Source organism: Gallus gallus, chromosome 31 (assembly GCF_016699485.2).
Source record: "Gallus gallus isolate bGalGal1 chromosome 31, bGalGal1.mat.broiler.GRCg7b, whole genome shotgun sequence".
NCBI classification, from domain to species: domain Eukaryota; kingdom Metazoa; phylum Chordata; class Aves; order Galliformes; family Phasianidae; genus Gallus; species Gallus gallus.
This window is the reverse complement of record NC_052562.1, coordinates 10,099-28,860: the sequence shown is the minus strand read 5'-3', so window position 1 is coordinate 28,860 and position 18,762 is coordinate 10,099. Positions and strand designations below refer to the sequence as shown.

At 59.4% G+C, this 18,762-nt stretch overlaps 2 protein-coding genes across 8 annotated transcripts; both read left to right on the top strand.

The window, feature by feature from the left end:
- Positions 1-723: 723 nt before the first annotated feature.
- LOC121107800 (coiled-coil domain-containing protein 81-like) lies at positions 724-6,005 on the top strand. The gene is made up of 12 exons (XM_040653970.1): positions 724-802; positions 1,319-1,388; positions 1,939-2,093; positions 2,364-2,620; positions 2,969-3,039; positions 3,442-3,521; positions 3,644-3,755; positions 4,124-4,247; positions 4,829-4,894; positions 5,270-5,412; positions 5,620-5,745; positions 5,855-6,005. The coding sequence occupies exons 1-12, from the start codon at positions 724-726 to the stop codon at positions 5,964-5,966; spliced, it is 1,395 nt and encodes a 464-aa protein (XP_040509904.1). The 3' UTR covers positions 5,967-6,005.
- Positions 6,006-10,004: 3,999 nt separating this feature from the next.
- Positions 10,005-17,595, top strand: LOC121107826 (coiled-coil domain-containing protein 81-like). 7 transcript variants are annotated; one of them, XM_046904798.1, is made up of 13 exons: positions 10,005-10,201; positions 11,073-11,304; positions 12,918-12,979; positions 13,515-13,668; positions 13,939-14,195; positions 14,544-14,614; positions 15,017-15,096; positions 15,219-15,330; positions 15,699-15,822; positions 16,406-16,543; positions 16,848-16,991; positions 17,200-17,325; positions 17,436-17,595. In XM_046904798.1, exons 2-12 carry the CDS (start codon positions 11,208-11,210, stop codon positions 17,272-17,274), a joined length of 1,314 nt encoding a protein of 437 aa, XP_046760754.1. In that variant the 5' UTR covers positions 10,005-10,201; positions 11,073-11,207; the 3' UTR covers positions 17,275-17,325; positions 17,436-17,595. The 7 variants fall into 7 exon arrangements, with proteins under 7 accessions (XP_046760754.1, XP_046760755.1, XP_046760750.1 ...); XM_046904799.1 differs by having other exon boundaries at positions 11,073-11,309; XM_046904794.1 differs by lacking the exon at positions 10,005-10,201 and adding an exon at positions 10,438-10,786.
- The last annotated feature ends 1,167 nt before the right edge of the window (positions 17,596-18,762 follow it).

The following is an 18,762-nucleotide window of genomic DNA, read 5'->3' as shown; positions in this document are numbered from 1 at the left end:
TCCTTTGGAGAGAGACGTAGAGATTTGGGCTTGTTGAGCGCGGAGAACAGAAGGCTCTGGGGAGGCCGCGTGGCTGCCTTTCGGAACGCGGGGCCTCAAAGATCACCTAGTTCCAACCGCCTGCAGCGGCCAACAGCGAGCTCAGGCTCTAGGTCAGGTTGCTGAGGGTGCCACCCAGGCTGAACTGGAACACCCGTCGGGACGGGGCGTGCACAGCGTCTGTGTGTGGGCAGCCTGTGCCAGCACCTCACCACTGGGCTGTAAGCAGCCCAGTGCCCGCTGCACACCGATGTTGGGTTGCTGTGAGCAATGGGTGCCCGCCCGGGGCCGGGCCGCTCGGCGGGGCAGGGGGCGGCAGCGGGGCAGGCTGGGCCAGGCTGCGGGTTGGACGCGCGTGGAAGAGGAGATCCCCTCTCCCTGCCGGTGACCTAACAGAGCTCCAGGTGACGCGGGCTGATGTCACAATGGGAGGCACTGCATCACAAGGATGTGTTTCCTGGGGCAGCGGCAGTGCCGGCACTTCCCTGCAAGGCCTGGGCGCTGCTGGAGCACTGCTCAGGGGCTCTGTCCTTCTGTGGCCAGGAGTCAGGTCAGGGGCAGCAAGGCTGCACCGGGCGACCCTCGGTGACGCGTGGAGGAGCAGGGGCACTTTGCAGAGAACTGTTGGTTGAGGAGCCAGGGAGGGCATCCTTAGCTGCGAGCCGAGGGCTGCCGGCAAGCGACATGGAAGGCTGCTGGACTGTGACCATCAGCTCGGAGCTGGTCTACACGTTCCCAACGCTCCTGCATCTCTCTGCCGAAGGTCAGGCTTTCCGGGCCCCCTTGGCAAGGCATCGCAGGGGGCTGTTACAGCTGTCAAAAGCCGCAGCTCCTGCTCTCTGCGGTTGGCTGGACGTGGCTGGGGGCTGCTGCGAGAGCCCCGCCCAAGGGTCCCGCTAGGCTCTGGGGACGATGTGGCAGCCAGGTCCCGATAGTAGAGCTGCCCAGAGCCCCCAGGTTCCTTTAGGCATGGCGAGTCCCCTGTGATAGGGCGGTCCAAGGCCAGGTTTCCCTGGGAGACGGTGTTTCCGTAGGTTCCAGCTCTGGAACTCAGCTCTCCTCCATCCGATGTCCCGGAGGCTTCCTATGTCCCCGGTTCCCCTCTGGGCTCTGCATAAGGCTGAAATTGGAGCAAAGCCCAGCCGGCTCTGTAGCCATGGTGGTGTTTTTCTGGGGTGTTTGCGTGCGCCTGTATCGATCACTGTCTGGGTGAGGAGCTTGCCAAGAGGCTGTGAAGAGGCTGGCCTGGAGCCTGACACGTCTTTTCTTTCCTTTGCAGAGATTGTGGCGATCTGGGATGCTGTGTCTGATTACATCCTGGAACAGATGAAGCTGGACAAGGTGGGCTGGTGTCCTGGTGGCCCTCGCCCTGGAGAGGGCCCTAGGTTCAGTCCTGCCCAGAGCGTGGGCCCCGCAGAGCAATCCCTCCCTGAGCACCACAGCAGCACAGTGAGCCCAAGCCGGGTGCCCAGAGCAGCTTCTTGGCCAGCTGGGAGGGAAACCCAAGGCCAGAGCTGCCCTGAGCAAATGTTTGGCACAGGCAGGGGCTCCACTCTGCCCGGTGGTCAGGATGGGGAGAGCAAAGGGAGAAAGGGGGGATTTTTTCTGGCCCTGCGCCAAGCATAACCCTCGGGAATCAGTCCCAGGCTGTAAATGTCCCCTGTGCTGCAAATATCCGGGCTCCTCTCTAGCCAAGGGATGTCGGGAAGTACTATGCGGAGGTGGCGGTATTGCAGGGACCACAGATTTTTCCAAAGCTTTCCAGAGAGCGCCATCTTGCCCCGCTGCCCTTTGGGAGCGGGGAGGGCGGAGAGCAGTGCCGCCCTGCTCTTGATGTTCGTGGCTTTTGCTGCCCCTGAAGTACACACGCGTCAGCCTTTCTGTCTTTTCCCTGTGCAGGGAGTCCTGGTCCCGGGACTCGGGCTCTTTGCTGCGGTCCGAGAGCAATTCCACAGCAAAGAAGTGGCGGTGTCGGTCCGAAGACCTGTCTTCCAGCTGGACATTCGGGGTGCTGTGGCTGCAGGACCTCCAGTCGCCCACCGACATCATCCCCGGTGAGAAGGCAGCGGCCACCTTCCCCTTCCCGCCCCATGTCCGGCCGGGCGTGTTCTCCCTGCTCTTTGGAAACGGCTGGGAGCAGCAGAGAATTGTCTGCAAAGCTCGGGGTGCAGCGTGAGTTCCTCCAAAAGGAACCACAGCCCAACCCAACCCAACGACAGCCCAAGAGCTGTTTCTCTAAAGGACCTTCTCTTTGGGACTTGGTTATGAATGTTGCATGGGAATGTGGCTTGCTGTGGCAGTGAGGATGTGCCTTCTCCTTGCAGACGATGTCAAGATTGAGCGGCTGAACTACCGGCAGCTCTCGCGAGCCACCGGCATCTCGCTGCACGTGGTGCAGCGCTGCGTGCGAGAGACCGTCCTCTTGTACTGTCACCTCCTGAGGAACAAGGCGCACGTCTCATTCGCCTTCAAGAACATCGGCGTTATGACATACGAGGACGACTTCCTCTGCATGAGGTTCTTGTCCAGCTGCATTACAACGCTGGAGAGCAATGCCAGCCTGACTGCACTGCTCCACACTGTAAGTTTGAGGAGGTTTTGAGGGTGCGCCATCAGATCACCGCTGGCCAGCCTGGATGTGGCAGGCCAGTCAAATGCCTTTCCCCACGCTTGCCCCCTCCGCTTTCTCCACTGGCACAGAGATTTCCTGGATCTCTGCCCCTGCGGCAAGCCTGGCAGTGCCCTTGCACGGCCTCAGTATTTTGCCGTCCAGCTCCTCCAGAGCAGAGCAAAGCTCTGATGTTCCCGGAAGAGGCTTTGGTGGAGAGCAGCTTTCTCTTGGCATGGGAGCCAGGCTTGCTTCCTGTCAACAAGAGCCATGAAAAAAATGGCCTAGGCAAGCCTCCAGCAGGTCTGTGTCCCTTTGCAGAGAATTTGGCCGGCCCGTTCTGCTGACTTCGGGTCAGAGACTACCGCTCATGGAATCCAGGTGTTGCCGAGGTGAGTGCATTTCCTCTGCAGCACTTAGCTGGCCAGGAGACGGGCTTCCTTCCCACCTCCTCCTTCTGAACGTGCCCTGCTGGGTCTCCGTGCTCAGCATGCGGTCGGGGAGAAATCCTGGAAAGCCTGGCTCCTGCTTCACTACTGCTGCCTTTTGGCTGTGTGTGTCTTCTCCCGGAGGGATGGGGAGTCAAGGTTGTGTTACTGGTGCCCAACCGGTCCCGATTCCCATCAGAGAGAACGGCCTGCACGTGGAAAAGAATTTGGGCTACATGTGCTGGTTTGGCATGGACAGGAAGGGAAGGGGTGCCACGCTTTGCGTAACACATAGATAAATACCGCCGACAAGCTGCATGGGGTAGGAGGTCATCCTTTTCAAGGCTTGTCACTCTTTGTTTCCAGGTTTCAGCTCGCTGTGAAAAAGAGCAGAGCAGAGGCCGCCGCAGAAAGGAACGCTGCAGTGGCGCGGAAGATGAGTAGAGGTGAGGGAAAGGGTCCCAGCAGCAGGAGGGCGGGCCCTGTCCCATGCCGGGTGGCCGGATCCACGTTCACGTGCCACGCCCGTGGGGCTGCTGTGAAGAGCTTCTTCCTTTCTTGGTTCCAGGGGGCACTGCCGGCAGGCTGCTACAGAAGCGGAAGACACTTCCCCCCTCCATGCTGCTGCAATACCAGGCAGGCTCAAGGCAGCAAGATGTGGCAAAGAAGCCGCCTGCCAGGTGAGATCCTTGGGCAAAAAGAAGAAGGAGATGCGTGTGCTCGTGTAGGAGTGGCCTCCTCCTTGGACCTGCCAGCTCCGCGCATTCAGAAAGGCTCCTGACACACGTGTTTCCCAGTGGGGGCCGTCCTTCTCCAGGGACGGCGAGCGTGCAGCATGCTTGCCTGCGGCAGGCACAGCAGCTGCATGTTCCAGCCTGGTCCCCGATCCCTGGGGGAGCTGAATGCTGATCCCTCTTGATCGCAGAAGCTCTTCTCCCGTCAGGGGTCTCTCCACGTTGCACCGGAGCCCATCTTTATGGTTGTGGGAGCATGGGGGGAGACCAAGGTGTCCCAGGCTCCTGCAGACTCCTCTTGTGCCTGTTTGCAGCGTGCTCCCGCCGTGTGCAGGCAGCTCCCACGGGAGAAAGCAAGCAGGACAGAAGGAACCATCTACTCCTGCCCAGACCAGCACTGCACTCCCTGCGACAGAGGACTCTAAGAGAGTGCTGCAGGTACCGGCTCTGCCTTGCTGCAGGGACTGTGCTGCTTGAGACTGCACAAATGTTAGCATCATAGAATCACAGAACAGTGCGGGTTGCGAGGGACCATTCAGATCACCTAGTTGCAATCCCCTGCTGTAGGCAGGGACCCCTGTCTCTAGACCAGGCTGCTCTAAACCTGATCCAGCCCGGCCTGGAGTGCTTCCGCACGGAGGGAAGCAAAAGCCTCTGCGTGTGCAGTGATCTGGAGCACAGGCCTTTGGGTGCCATCATTTCTCATTTCTGCCCACTCCTCCGGCTCCTCTGTAGCTGGAGGGTGTTGCACACCTGCCCTGTCTCTTCTCGCCTCCTGGCCTGCCACCTGCCACAGCACCCTGATTTTGAGCAGGGGCTGTGGGAGTGGGATACGACCAGTGAGCCATGTTTGCCACAAGTTGCGGATCCTGGCCTGGCTTTGGGGCCCCTGATCCTTCAGGGTCAAAGCAGTGCCGACAGGCCAGGCCTGCTCCTCCAGAGGCGAGGAGCAGGAGCGTGGAGCTGAAGGAAGGCCCCAGGGGCTGAGGCTGATCCTGTATGCTGCTGTCTCTCTGCAGGAGCTCCGGGAAGTGTCTGCCCTGTGGAATGAAGCAGACCGCACGTGGCCCGTGTACCAGCAGCAGGTAGAGCAAACGCGGGCAGAAAGAGCGGCATGGGAAGGCTGGAGTGCAGGGGAGGACCAGCCTCCACTGCAGGTACTGTCAGGGATCGACCCTGCTGACAAGAGCCGCCGTCCTCTGAGCCAGGGTGCGAGCTCAGCAGGGCTCAGGGGGTGGGAGCAGGACGGGCAGCGAGCGGCACGGCAGGGGCTGGCCTGCTCCTCCCCGGGAGGAGAGCTTGGCATCAGCCCCGCAGGGAGAAGGGTGGCGGGCAGCCGTGGGCTGGCAGGGCCGAGTCTCCTGCTTGCCAGGGCCTACAGCAGGGCCCTTGACAGAGGGCCTGTGGGAAACAGCCCTGTGCTCCCAGCCGTTTTGCTGACACTGTCTCCTCTTTGGCAGCGGTTTGCCAGTGCGAGCGTGTGGGCTCCGCGTCCTCCAGCCCAGCCCCGGGGACAGCAAGTGAGGAGGAGGTGGAGGAAGGATGTGGATCCTCCGCCGGGAAGTAAAATGGGAACAGCGACCAAGCTGGCACTGCATGCCGAGTAAGTGTGTGCGGGCTCTGTTGGCTGCCTGAGGCACTCGGGCAGCTGTGACCCTGCAGCTCGGGGACGAGCACGGCCCAGGCCAGAAAGTGCTGGCGGGGTGCAAGGGTGGGGACACGCGGCAGCACGGGGGTGCGGGGCTGGGTGAGGGGAGAGCCAGAGGGGGCTCAGCAGAGCCTGAGGGATGACTTTGTCCTCCGGTTGCAGCCTCCTCTCCCCGCGAGCAGCTCAGGTGCTCCAAAGGTTGGAGCCCCACCTCCATCAGCAAGAGGCTTTTGCTGACACCGCGGAAAGAAACCGGCAGAAGCTGGAGCTGAAGCGGCAGCTCCCCTGGTAAGCTGCATAGGCAGCAGATCCTGAGAGCCGGGCTGGAGCCCAGCCTGCGGTACTTGCCTGCGCTCAGCCCGTAACGCTCCGTGCACTGTCCTTTTCACCTCCCTAGTGCTCGGTGCTCGTACCGCTCCAGAGGGGAAGGTGCTGGCAACAGTGCTGGAGCTGTCGGCAAGGGGGCTGGGAAGCTGTCCGGATTTCCACCTGTGAATGGCAAATCGTAGAATCAAAGACTTGTAGAATGGCCTGGGTTGAAAAGGACCTTGAAGATCATCTAGTTTCCACCCCCCTGCAATGTGCAGGGTTACCAGCCACCAGTCCGGGCTGCCCAGAGCCACATCCAGCCTGGCCTTGAATGCCTCCGGGGATGGGGCATCCACCACCTCTCGGCAGGCTGTTCCGGTGCGTCACCAGCCTCCGTGGAGTGAAGAACTCCCCCTAATATCTAACCAAATTCTTCCCCCCTTTCTCAGTTGCAAACCATTCCCCCTTGTCGTATCACTGTCCACCCTCGTATAAACAGCCGTTTCCCCTCCAGTTTATTTCTTCCCTTCAAGCATTGGAAGGCCGCAGTGAGGTCTCCCTGGAGCCTTCTCCTCTCCAAACTAAACAAGCCCAGTTCCATCAACCTTTCTTCACAGGAGAGGTGCTCCAGCCCTCTGATCATCTTTGTGGCCCTCCTCTGGACTTGATCCAACAGGTCTGCGTCTTTCCTGTACTGGGGGCCCCAGGCCTGGACGCAGAGTATCCCAGATAAAAATAAAGAGAATTGGCGTTCTTTCCAGTCAGTGTGCTGGTGTCGTGTCTGTCGCCATAAGCTAACGTGAGGCAGCTGGAGCTGTGCTTTGCGGGAGGAATTTGGGCGGCAGCGAGAGCTGTTCCCGAGGCCCGGTAGGCCCGTGCTCTCCAGGAGTGGTCTCCCAGGATGACAGTCACCTCTGCCGGCCGTGCCCGTTTCCTGTGCAGAAGTCGTGTGTCACCTCGTACCCCCACAGCTCCCTCCCAGCAACAGAAATTCCGTGGCAGAACCACGGGGGAGCTCCGTGGGGACGAGGAGCAGGCAGGGGCAAGGGGAACACGAGGGCACCTGAGAGACCTTTCCCGCCAGGGCTCGAGAGCACTCCTGCCTGCAGCTGGGGAGTGTATTGCCAAGGGTTCTGCAAAGGTGGATGCGCTTGCTTTGAACTGCCCCCGGGCTGATTCCCAAAATCAGAAAGGCAAAAGCCCAGCTTGAGCTCAACCTGGCTGCTGGGGTAAAAGGGAACGAGAAACTCTTTCACAAGTATATCTAGAGTAAGAGGAGGACCAGGGAGAATCTCCATTCTCTACTGGATGAGGCTGGGAACGTGGCCACTGAGGATAAGGAAAAGGCAGACGTTCTGAATGCCTTCTTTACATCTGTCTTTAGAAGTCAGACCGGTTATCCTCAGGTTTCTCCACTCTCTGTCCTGGCAGCCTTGGCTGGGGAGCAGACTAGACCTCCCACGATTCAGGCGGAAACAGTCACGGACCTGCTACTCCATCTGCACTGCCACAAGTCCATGGGACCGGGTGAGATTCACCCGAGAGTGCTGAGGGAACTGGCGGAGGTGATAGCCGAGCCGCTTTCCATCATCTATCAGCGCTCCTTGTTGGCGGGAGAGGTCCCAGAAGACTGGAGGCTTGCCAGTGTGACTCCCATCTACAAGAAGGGCTGCAGGGAGGATCCGGGGAACTACAGGCCTGTTAGCCTGACCTCGGTGCCGGGGAAGATTATGGAGCAGATTGTCTTGAGGGAGATCACACGGCATGTGCGGGACAAGCGGGGGATCAGGCCTAGCCAGCATGGGTTCACGAAGGGCAGGTCCTGCTTGACCAACCTGATCTCCTTCTATGATCTAGTGACCCGTCTGGTGGATGAGGGAAAGGCTGTTGATGTAGTCCACCTAGATTTCAGCAAAGCCTTTGACACTGTCTCCCACAGTATTCTCCTCGCAAGTCCGTGGCTTGGACAGATACACTCGTGGCTGGGTAAGGAAGTGGCTGGAGGGCCGGGCCCAGAGAGTGGTGGTGGATGGAGTTAAATCCAGCTGGCGACCGGTCACGAGTGGTGTTCCCCAGAGGTCGGTGCTGGGGCCTGTCCTGTTTTATATCTTCATTGATGACCTGGATGAGGGCATTGAGTGCACCCTCAGTAAGTTTGCAGATGACACCAAGCTGGCTGGAAGCGTTGATCTGCCTGAGGGTAGCGAAGCCCTACGGAGGGATCTGGATAGGTTGGATAGCTGGGCTGAAGCCAATGGGATGGGATTCAACAAGACCAAATGCCGGGTCCTGCACTTTGGCCGCAATAACCCCAGGCAACGCTACAGGCTTGGGGCAGAGTGGTTGGAAGACTGTGTAGAGGAAATGGACCTGGGGGTGTTGATTGACGCTAGACTGAACATGAGCCAGCAGTGGGCCCAGGTGGCCAAGAAGGCCACTGGCATCCTGGCTTGGATCAGAAATAGTGTGGCCAGCAGGAACAGGGAAGTAATTATCCCCCTGTCCTCAGCACTGGTGAGGCTGCACCTTGAGTACGGTGTCCAGTTTTGGGCCCCTCACTGTAAGAAAGACATGGAGGCCCTGGAGCGTGTCCAGAGGAGGGCAACAAAGCTGGTGAGGGGTCTGGAGCACAGGCCTTACGAGGAGCGGCTGAAGGAGCTGGGGTTGTTCAGTCTAGAGAAGAGGAGGCCCAGGGGAGACCTTATTGCTCTCTATAACTACCAGAAGGGAGGTTGTAGTGAGCTGGGGGTCAGCCTCTTCTCTCGGGTGACTAGTGATAGGACTGGAGGGAATGGCTTCAAGCTGCGCCAGGGAAGGTTCAGGCTGGACGTTAGGAAATACTACTTGTCTGAAAGGGTGGTCAGGCACTGGAACGGGCTGCCCAGAGAGGTGGTGGAGTCACCGAGCCTGGTGGTGTTCAAAGAGTGTTTGGATGTTGTGTTGAGGGACATGGTTTAGCGAGAACCATTGGTGAAGGGCGAATGGTTGGACTGGATGATCCTGTGGGTCTTTTCCAACCTTAGCGATTCTATGATTCTATGACTCTTTCTTTACTATTGCTAACCTCCCCATCTTCCCCACATCCCTTAGTAGCTTGGAACCTCTAGTGTTGATTATGCTCTGAGTCAAGACTTACTACTTGTTCATACTGGGATGAAGCGTGCAAGGGTGAAGAAATTGTTATTCTTAATAATCAACATATCTATCAGAGTACGCAGAACAGCAAGATGATCAGTTTTGATAAATTATTATTATCCATCATCGAAGTAATTAGTATTATCCATCAAAACTCCCTTACTATGCATAGTAAGGTAGTTTTCTTACATTAGAAGTGCTTCATAGTCTGGAGCAAAAACACAAAAGGGTAAAAAGAAAGAGGGGAAACTGTGGGAGGCAGACTGTGTTTTTGCAGTGCAAGTTTCCAGTATTTCTGTATGTAGCACAGGATAAGCTGCCTTTCGCAAAGAAAGCTGCTGAACAGAGTAAAGTTGAGACTGGGGCGCTCCGACCTAGGTAAAACTGGCACAGGCACTAGGTAAGGTAGTTCTATAAGGCAGGGGAGAGTTCGGTACAGGACAGGGCTAGTGTGCAGATTGTTGAAAATACTGTCCTGCTATCGTCATAAAAAGACCACAAAACACCCAAAGGCAATGGGTTGGTAACAGACGTTGTACGGAAGTGTAACACAGCTATGGAAGTGCAACAACAGCTATGGAAGTGTAATGGAGCTGTGGAAGTGTAATGGAGCTCCGCAAGTGCAACCATAGCTGTGGAAGTGTAATGGAGCTGTGGAAGTGTAACCATAGCTATGGAAGTGTAACAACAGCTATGGAAGTGTAACGGAGCTGTAGAAGTGTAACGGAGCTGTAGAAGTGCAACCACAGCTATGGCAGTGGAACAGAGCTGTGGAAGTGTAACCACAGCTATGGAAGTTTAACCATAGCTATGGAAGTGTAACCACAGCTATGGAAGTGTAATGGAGCTATGGAAGTGTCACCATAGCTATGGAAGTGTAATGGAGCTGTGGAAGTGCAACCATCGCTATGGAAGTGCAACGGAGCAACAGCGTCGGAAGACTGCGAGCCTGAGACGCTCAAGCAATGAGTGCCAGGAGAGGCTTTAGCGGCGTCGGAGCCAGGGGGTGGAAGGGGATGGATTTCACTGACCAGCTGCGCAATTTCTCCCTTGTCAGTAGGGGGCGTGCGCCCATTATTGCAATACGAAGCAAAGTAGAAATTGTTGGTCTTGAGCGTTTCTCACAGAAAGCAGCCACGTGCAGCCGACTGCACGGCCTGCTGTGTTAATGGCTGGGATGCACAGGGCTGCAGCGCTGGCGTTCTGCTGGATCTGCTCTTCCTTCCCACAGTGACAGCGGAACGCGGCAGAAAGCGCAGCGAGGCGGCAGAGCAGCAAGGAGCTGACGTACAGAGCGCGGGTCTGCTTCGTGCCATGGCAGTGGGCGCAGAAAGAAATGCCGGGAGGGGTCTCTGACCGCCCGGCGGAGGGGTGTGGGGGAGGGGAGAGCTCACGTGGCAGAGCCCCGCACCCGCGGCCGGCAGCGAGGGGCGAAATCCGAGCCCGAGCCGGCTGCCAACGGCCGCTCGCTCAGGCAATCGGAGCCGGCGGCGCTGGCGCTGAGCAAGGAGAGGCCGGGCCGGGCCGGGCCGTTGCGCGGCCGTTGCCGTGAGGCGCGCGGGCCGGGAGCGGCGCGGGGCTGCGGCCGTGCGGAGCCCCGTGTGCGGGGGGGGCGGGGGAGGTGTGGGCGCGAGGGGGCCCCGGGCCGATGGCAGCCGGCACAGCCCCACGGCTGAAGCGGCTGCTTACAAAGGCAGGGCGGCCGTGTGCGCTGCGGGAGCCCGAAATGGACTGTGAGGGGCCCAACCGGGCCAGCCCGGGCCGGCAGGCTGCAGCGCGGCCGGGTGAGGCTCAGAGCTGGCAGGCCTCTGCCCCCTCCGCTGAGGGTTCGTGCGGCGGAGCTTCTGCCCGGAGGGGCCACATCCGGCACGGCAGGATTCGGCTGGTTAGTGTGCGAGGCCGGGAAAGCTCGCAGGCTGGGGCTCCGGGGCAGGCGGAGGATGTCACAGCGCGGCTGACATCACCGGGCTGCTGGAAGCTGGGTGCTGTCACAGTGCGTTTCCGTGACGACGACGGGCCCTCCCCAAGGAGCCGAGGGGAGCTTTGCTGCTCTGTTTGTTACCCGGCGCAGCCTGTCGCGGGGGGGCTGGGCAGACAGTCTTGCCAAAGAGGCCTGTGGTCCAGCACAACTGAGAGCACAATCCTTTTGTTTCTCCTCGAACCCTGGCCAGGCTGTGGGGAGAAAAGCAAGAGGAGAAAGAGGGCACCGGGTGTTGGTGTTCCCCCGGACTGCCACGTGGATCGGTTCATTCAGTGGCATCAAGGCTGGACCTGCTTGCAGCGGCTTTGGACACCTCGCCCACGGGATGGATGCATTGCTGTACAACTCCCCAGTGGCCGGGAGAGCTTCTCCAGATGCTCATTGCCAACGGGGCTCCCCCGTGAGTGCGGATCTGGGTGATGGTGAGGTGTGCGGGCGCTTGGTGATGTGTCTTTCTGAATCACGGAGCTCGTGTAGCAACGATTAGGCCCGCTGCCTTGCTTATTTCCTTCACTGTTAAGCTTCTCTTTTGGCTTTAGACACTGCTTTATTTTTTGGTAGCATTTTGTACTAGGCAGTAAAATAAGCCTATCCCTTACGTTGGTGTCTTTGCCCTTCCCGCTGACGCCGTTGATTGGCACCACGACATTAGCACACGATGGGCACGTAACTTGGACGTGGGGGACGTGACTTGAAAGGCCAGCATCAGGAAGGTCTCCTTTGGAGAGAGACGTAGAGATTTGGGCTTGTTGAGCGCGGAGAACAGAAGGCTCTGGGGAGGCCGCGTGGCTGCCTTTCGGAACGCGGGGGCCTCAAAGATCACCTAGTTCCAACCGCCTGCAGCGGCCAACAGCGAGCTCAGGCTCTAGGTCAGGTTGCTGAGGGTGCCACCCAGGCTGAACTGGAACACCCGTCGGGACGGGGCGTGCACAGCGTCTGTGTGTGGGCAGCCTGTGCCAGCACCTCACCACTGGGCTGTAAGCAGCCCAGTGCCCGCTGCACACCGATGTTGGGTTGCTGTGAGCAATGGGTGCCCGCCCGGGGCCGGGCCGCTCGGCGGGGCAGGGGGCGGCAGCGGGGCAGGCTGGGCCAGGCTGCGGGTTGGACGCGCGTGGAAGAGGAGATCCCCTCTCCCTGCCGGTGACCTAACAGAGCTCCAGGTGACGCGGGCTGATGTCACAATGGGATGCACTGCATCACAAGGATGTGTTTCCTGGGGCAGCGGCAGTGCCGGCACTTCCCTGCAAGGCCTGGGCGCTGCTGGAGCACTGCTCAGGGGCTCTGTCCTTCTGTGGCCAGGAGTCAGGTCAGGGGCAGCAAGGCTGCACCGGGCGACCCTCGGTGACGCGTGGAGGAGCAGGGGCACTTTGCAGAGAACTGTTGGTTGAGGAGCCAGGGAGGGCATCCTTAGCTGCGAGCCGAGGGCTGCCGGCAAGCGACATGGAAGGCTGCTGGACTGTGACCATCAGCTCGGAGCTGGTCTACACGTTCCCAACGCTCCTGCATCTCTCTGCCGAAGGTCAGGCTTTCCGGGCCCCCTTGGCAAGGCATCGCAGGGGGCTGTTACAGCTGTCAAAAGCCGCAGCTCCTGCTCTCTGCGGTTGGCTGGACGTGGCTGGGGGCTGCTGCGAGAGCCCCGCCCAAGGGTCCCGCTAGGCTCTGGGGACGATGTGGCAGCCAGGTCCCGATAGTAGAGCTGCCCAGAGCCCCCAGGTTCCTTTAGGCATGGCGAGTCCCCTGTGATAGGGCGGTCCAAGGCCAGGTTTCCCTGGGAGACGGTGTTTCCGTAGGTTCCAGCTCTGGAACTCAGCTCTCCTTTATCCCATGTCCCGGAGGCTTCCTATGTCCCCGGTTCCCCTCTGGGCTCTGCATAAGGCTGAAATTGGAGCAAAGCCCAGCCGGCTCTGTAGCCATGGTGGTGTTTTTCTGGGGTGTTTGCGTGCGCCTGTATCGATCACTGTCTGGGTGAGGAGCTTGCCAAGAGGCTGTGAAGAGGCTGGCCTGGAGCCTGACACGTCTTTTCTTTCCTTTGCAGAGATTGTGGCGATCTGGGATGCTGTGTCTGATTACATCCTGGAACAGATGAAGCTGGACAAGGTGGGCTGGTGTCCTGGTGGCCCTCGCCCTGGAGAGGGCCCTAGGTTCAGTCCTGCCCAGAGCGTGGGCCCCGCAGAGCAATCCCTCCCTGAGCACCACAGCAGCACAGTGAGCCCAAGCCGGGTGCCCAGAGCAGCTTCTTGGCCAGAGCTGCCCTGAGCAAATGTTTGGCACAGGCAGGGGCTCCACTCTGCCCGGTGGTCAGGATGGGGAGAGCAAAGGGAGAAAGGGGGGATTTTTTCTGGCCCTGCGCCAAGCATAACCCTCGGGAATCAGTCCCAGGCTGTAAATGTCCCCTGTGCTGCAAATATCCGGGCTCCTCTCTAGCCAAGGGATGTCGGGAAATACTATGCGGAGGTGGCGGTATTGCAGGGACCACAGATTTTTCCAAAGCTTTCCAGAGAGCGCCATCTTGCCCCGCTGCCCTTTGGGAGCGGGGAGGGCGGAGAGCAGTGCCGCCCTGCTCTTGATGTGCGTGGCTTTTGCTGCCCCTGAAGTACACACGCGTCAGCCTTTCTGTCTTTTCCCTGTGCAGGGAGTCCTGGTCCCGGGACTCGGGCTCTTTGCTGCGGTCCGAGAGCAATTCCACAGCAAAGAAGTGGCGGTGTCGGTCCGAAGACCTGTCTTCCAGCTGGACATCGGGGTGCTGTGGCTGCAGGACCTCCAGTCGCCCACCGACATCATCCCCGGTGAGAAGGCAGCGGCCACCTTCCCCTTCCCGCCCCATGTCCGGCCGGGCGTGTTCTCCCTGCTCTTTGGAAACGGCTGGGAGCAGCAGAGAATTGTCTGCAAAGCTCGGGGTGCAGCGTGAGTTCCTCCAAAAGGAACCACAGCCCAACCCAACCCAACGACAGCCCAAGAGCTGTTTCTCTAAAGGACCTTCTCCTTGGGACTTGGTTATGAATGTTGCATGGGAATGTGGCTTGCTGTGGCAGTGAGGATGTGCCTTCTCCTTGCAGACGATGTCAAGATTGAGCGGCTGAACTACCGGCAGCTCTCGCGAGCCACCGGCATCTCGCTGCACGTGGTGCAGCGCTGCGTGCGAGAGACCGTCCTCTTGTACTGTCACCTCCTGAGGAACAAGGCGCACGTCTCATTCGCCTTCAAGAACATCGGCGTTATGACGTACGAGGACGACTTCCTCTGCATGAGGTTCTTGTCCAGCTGCATTACAACGCTGGAGAGCAATGCCAGCCTGACTGCACTGCTCCACACTGTAAGTTTGAGGAGGTTTTGAGGGTGCGCCATCAGATCACCGCTGGCCAGCCTGGATGTGGCAGGCCAGTCAAATGCCTTTCCCCACGCTTGCCCCCTCCGCTTTCTCCACTGGCACAGAGATTTCCTGGATCTCTGCCCCTGCGGCAAGCCTGGCAGTGCCCTTGCACGGCCTCAGTATTTTGCCGTCCAGCTCCTCCAGAGCAGAGCAAAGCTCTGATGTTCCCGGAAGAGGCTTTGGTGGAGAGCAGCTTTCTCTTGGCATGGGAGCCAGGCTTGCTTCCTGTCAACAAGAGCCATGAAAAAAATGGCCTAGGCAAGCCTCCAGCAGGTCTGTGTCCCTTTGCAGAGAATTTGGCCGGCCCGTTCTGCTGACTTCGGGTCAGAGACTACCGCTCATGGAATCCAGGTGTTGCCGAGGTGAGTGCATTTCCTCTGCAGCACTTAGCTGGCCAGGAGACGGGCTTCCTTCCCACCTCCTCCTTCTGAACGTGCCCTGCTGGGTCTCCGTGCTCAGCATGCGGTCGGGGAGAAATCCTGGAAAGCCTGGCTCCTGCTTCACTACTGCTGCCTTTTGGCTGTGTGTGTCTTCTCCCGGAGGGATGGGGAGTCAAGGTTGTGTTACTGGTGCCCAACCGGTCCCGATTCCCATCAGAGAGAACGGCCTGCACGTGGAAAAGAATTTGGGCTACATGTGCTGGTTTGGCATGGACAGGAAGGGAAGGGGTGCCACGCTTTGCGTAACACATAGATAAATACCGCCGACAAGCTGCATGGGGTAGGAGGTCATCCTTTTCAAGGCTTGTCACTCTTTGTTTCCAGGTTTCAGCTCGCTGTGAAAAAGAGCAGAGCAGAGGCCGCCGCAGAAAGGAACGCTGCAGTGGCGCGGAAGATGAGTAGAGGTGAGGGAAAGGGTCCCAGCAGCAGGAGGGCGGGCCCTGTCCCATGCCGGGTGGCCGGATCCACGTTCACGTGCCACGCCCGTGGGGCTGCTGTGAAGAGCTTCTTCCTTTCTTGGTTCCAGGGGGCACTGCCGGCAGGCTGCTACAGAAGCGGAAGACACTTCCCCCCTCCATGCTGCTGCAATACCAGGCAGGCTCAAGGCAGCAAGATGTGGCAAAGAAGCCTTCTGCCAGGTGAGATCCTTGGGCAAAAAGAAGAAGGAGATGCGTGTGCTCGTGTAGGAGTGGCCTCCTCCTTGGACCTGCCAGCTCCGCGCATTCAGAAAGGCTCCTGACACACGTGTTTCCCAGTGGGGGCCGTCCTTCTCCAGGGACGGCGAGCGTGCAGCATGCTTGCCTGCGGCAGGCACAGCAGCTGCATGTTCCAGCCTGGTCCCCGATCCCTGGGGGAGCTGAATGCTGATCCCTCTTGATCGCAGAAGCTCTTCTCCCGTCAGGGGTCTCTCCACGTTGCACCGGAGCCCATCTTTATGGTTGTGGGAGCATGGGGGGAGACCAAGGTGTCCCAGGCTCCTGCAGACTCCTCTTGTGCCTGTTTGCAGCGTGCTCCCGCCGTGTGCAGGCAGCTCCCACGGGAGAAAGCAAGCAGGACAGAAGGAACCATCTACTCCTGCCCAGACCAGCACTGCACTCCCTGCGACAGAGGACTCTAAGAGAGTGCTGCAGGTACCGGCTCTGCCTTGCTGCAGGGACTGTGCTGCTTGAGACTGCACAAATGTTAGCATCATAGAATCACAGAACAGTGCGGGTTGCGAGGGACCATTCAGATCACCTAGTTGCAATCCCCTGCTGTAGGCAGGGACCCCTGTCTCTAGACCAGGCTGCTCTAAACCTGATCCAGCCCGGCCTGGAGTGCTTCCGCACGGAGGGAAGCAAAAGCCTCTGCGTGTGCAGTGATCTGGAGCACAGGCCTTTTGGGTGCCAATCATTTCTCATTTCTGCCCACTCCTCCGGCTCCTCTGTAGCTGGAGGGTGTTGCACACCTGCCCTGTCTCTTCTCGCCTCCTGGCCTGCCACCTGCCACAGCACCCTGATTTTGAGCAGGGGCTGTGGGAGTGGGATACGACCAGTGAGCCATGTTTGCCACAAGTTGCGGATCCTGGCCTGGCTTTGGGGCCCCTGATCCTTCAGGGTCAAAGCAGTGCCGACAGGCCAGGCCTGCTCCTCCAGAGGCGAGGAGCAGGAGCGTGGAGCTGAAGGAAGGCCCCAGGGGCTGAGGCTGATCCTGTATGCTGCTGTCTCTCTGCAGGAGCTCCGGGAAGTGTCTGCCCTGTGGAATGAAGCAGACCGCACGTGGCCCGTGTACCAGCAGCAGGTAGAGCAAACGCGGGCAGAAAGAGCGGCATGGGAAGGCTGGAGTGCAGGGGAGGACCAGCCTCCACTGCAGGTACTGTCAGGGATCGACCCTGCTGACAAGAGCCGCCGTCCTCTGAGCCAGGGTGCGAGCTCAGCAGGGCTCAGGGGGTGGGGAGCAGGACGGGCAGCGAGCGGCACAGCAGGGGCTGGCCTGCTCCTCCCTGGGAGGAGAGCTTGGCATCAGCCCCGCAGGGAGAAGGGTGGCGGGCAGCCGTGGGCTGGCAGGGCCGAGTCTCCTGCTTGCCAGGGCCTACAGCAGGGCCCTTGACAGAGGGCCTGTGGGAAACAGCCCTGTGCTCCCAGCCGTTTTGCTGACACTGTCTCCTCTTTGGCAGCGGTTTGCCAGTGCGAGCGTGTGGGCTCCGCGTCCTCCAGCCCAGCCCCGGGGACAGCAAGTGAGGAGGAGGTGGAGGAAGGATGTGGATCCTCCGCCGGGAAGTAAAATGGGGAACAGCGACCAAGCTGGCACTGCATGCCGAGTAAGTGTGTGCGGGCTCTGTTGGCTGCCTGAGGCACTCGGGCAGCTGGACCCTGCAGCTCGGGGACGAGCACGGCCCAGGCCAGAAAGTGCTGGCGGGGTGCAAGGGTGGGGACACGCGGCAGCACGGGGGTGCGGGGGGCTGGGTGAGGGGAGAGCCAGAGGGGGCTCAGCAGAGCCTGAGGGATGACTTTGTCCTCCGGTTGCAGCCTCCTCTCCCCGCGAGCAGCTCAGGTGCTCCAAAGGTTGGAGCCCCACCTCCATCAGCAAGAGGCTTTTGCTGACACCGCGGAAAGAAACCGGCAGAAGCTGGAGCTGAAGCGGCAGCTCCCCTGGTAAGCTGCATAGGCAGCAGATCCTGAGAGCCGGGCTGGAAGCCCAGCCTGCGGTACTTGCCTGCGCTCAGCCCGTAACGCTCCGTGCACTGTCCTTTTCACCTCCCTAGTGCTCGATGCTCGTACCGCTCCAGAGGGGAAGGTGCTGGCAACAGTGGTGACGGCGCTGGAGCTGTCGGCAAGGGGGCTGGGAAGCTGTCCGGATTTCCACCTGTGAATGGCAAATCGTAGAATCAAAGACTTGTAGAATGGCCTGGGTTGAAAAGGACCTTGAAGATCATCTAGTTTCCACCCCCCTGCAATGTGCAGGGTTACCAGCCACCAGTCCGGGCTGCCCAGAGCCACATCCAGCCTGGCCTTGAATGCCTCTGGGGATGGGGCATCCACCACCTCTCGGCAGGCTGTTCCGGTGCTGTCACCAGCCTCCGTGGAGTGAAGAACTCCCCCTAATATCTAACCAAATTCTTCCCCCCTTTCTCAGTTGCAAACCATTCCCCCTTGTCGTATCACTGTCCACCCTCGTATAAACAGCCGTTTCCCCTCCAGTTTATTTCTTCCCTTCAAGCATTGGAAGGCCGCAGTGAGGTCTCCCTGGAGCCTTCTCCTCTCCAAACTAAACAAGCCCAGTTCCATCAACCTTTCTTCACAGGAGAGGTGCTCCAGCCCTCTGATCATCTTTGTGGCCCTCCTCTGGACTTGATCCAACAGGTCTGCGTCTTTCCTGTACTGGGGGCCCCAGGCCTGGACGCAGAGTATCCCAGATAAAAATAAAGAGAATTGGCGTTCTTTCCAGTCAGTGTGCTGGTGTCGTGTCTGTCGCCATAAGCTAACGTGAGGCAGCTGGAGCTGTGCTTTGCGGGAGGAATTTGGGTGGCAGCGAGAGCTGTTCCCGAGGCCCGGTAGGCCCGTGCTCTCCAGGAGTGGTCTCCCAGGATGACAGTCACCTCTGCCGGCCGTGCCCGTTTCCTGTGCAGAAGTCGTGTGTCACCTCGTACCCCCACAGCTCCCTCCCAGCAACAGAAATTCCGTGGCAGAACCACGGGGGAGCTCCGTGGGGACGAGGAGCAGGCAGGGGCAAGGGGAACACGAGGGCACCTGAGAGACCTTTCCCGCCAGGGCTCGAGAGCACTCCTGCCTGCAGCTGGGGAGTGTATTGCCAAGGGTTCTGCAAAGGTGGATGCGCTTGCTTTGAACTGCCCCCGGGCTGATTCCCAAAATCAGAAAGGCAAAAGCCCAGCTTGAGCTCAACCTGGCTGCTGGGGTAAAAGGGAACGAGAAACTCTTTCACAAGTATATCTAGAGTAAGAGGAGGACCAGGGAGAATCTCCATTCTCTACTGGATGAGGCTGGGAACGTGGCCACTGAGGATAAGGAAAAGGCAGACGTTCTGAATGCCTTCTTTACATCTGTCTTTAGAAGTCAGACCGGTTATCCTCA

Bases quoted from the DNA above. Each gene is read 5' to 3' on its own strand.
- LOC121107800 (XM_040653970.1), top strand. From the start codon at position 724: ATGGAAGGCTGCTGGACTGTGACCATCAGCTCGGAGCTGGTCTACACG. The intron at 3,756-4,123 runs GTGAGATCCTTG...GCCTGTTTGCAG, and splicing joins GCAAAGAAGCCGCCTGCCAG to CGTGCTCCCGCCGTGTGCAG. The intron at 4,248-4,828 runs GTACCGGCTCTG...GTCTCTCTGCAG, and splicing joins ACTCTAAGAGAGTGCTGCAG to GAGCTCCGGGAAGTGTCTGC.
- LOC121107826 (XM_046904793.1), top strand. From the start codon at position 10,550: ATGGCAGCCGGCACAGCCCCACGGCTGAAGCGGCTGCTTACAAAGGCA. The intron at 13,669-13,938 runs GTGAGAAGGCAG...TTCTCCTTGCAG, and splicing joins GCCCACCGACATCATCCCCG to ACGATGTCAAGATTGAGCGG. The intron at 15,823-16,405 runs GTACCGGCTCTG...GTCTCTCTGCAG, and splicing joins ACTCTAAGAGAGTGCTGCAG to GAGCTCCGGGAAGTGTCTGC.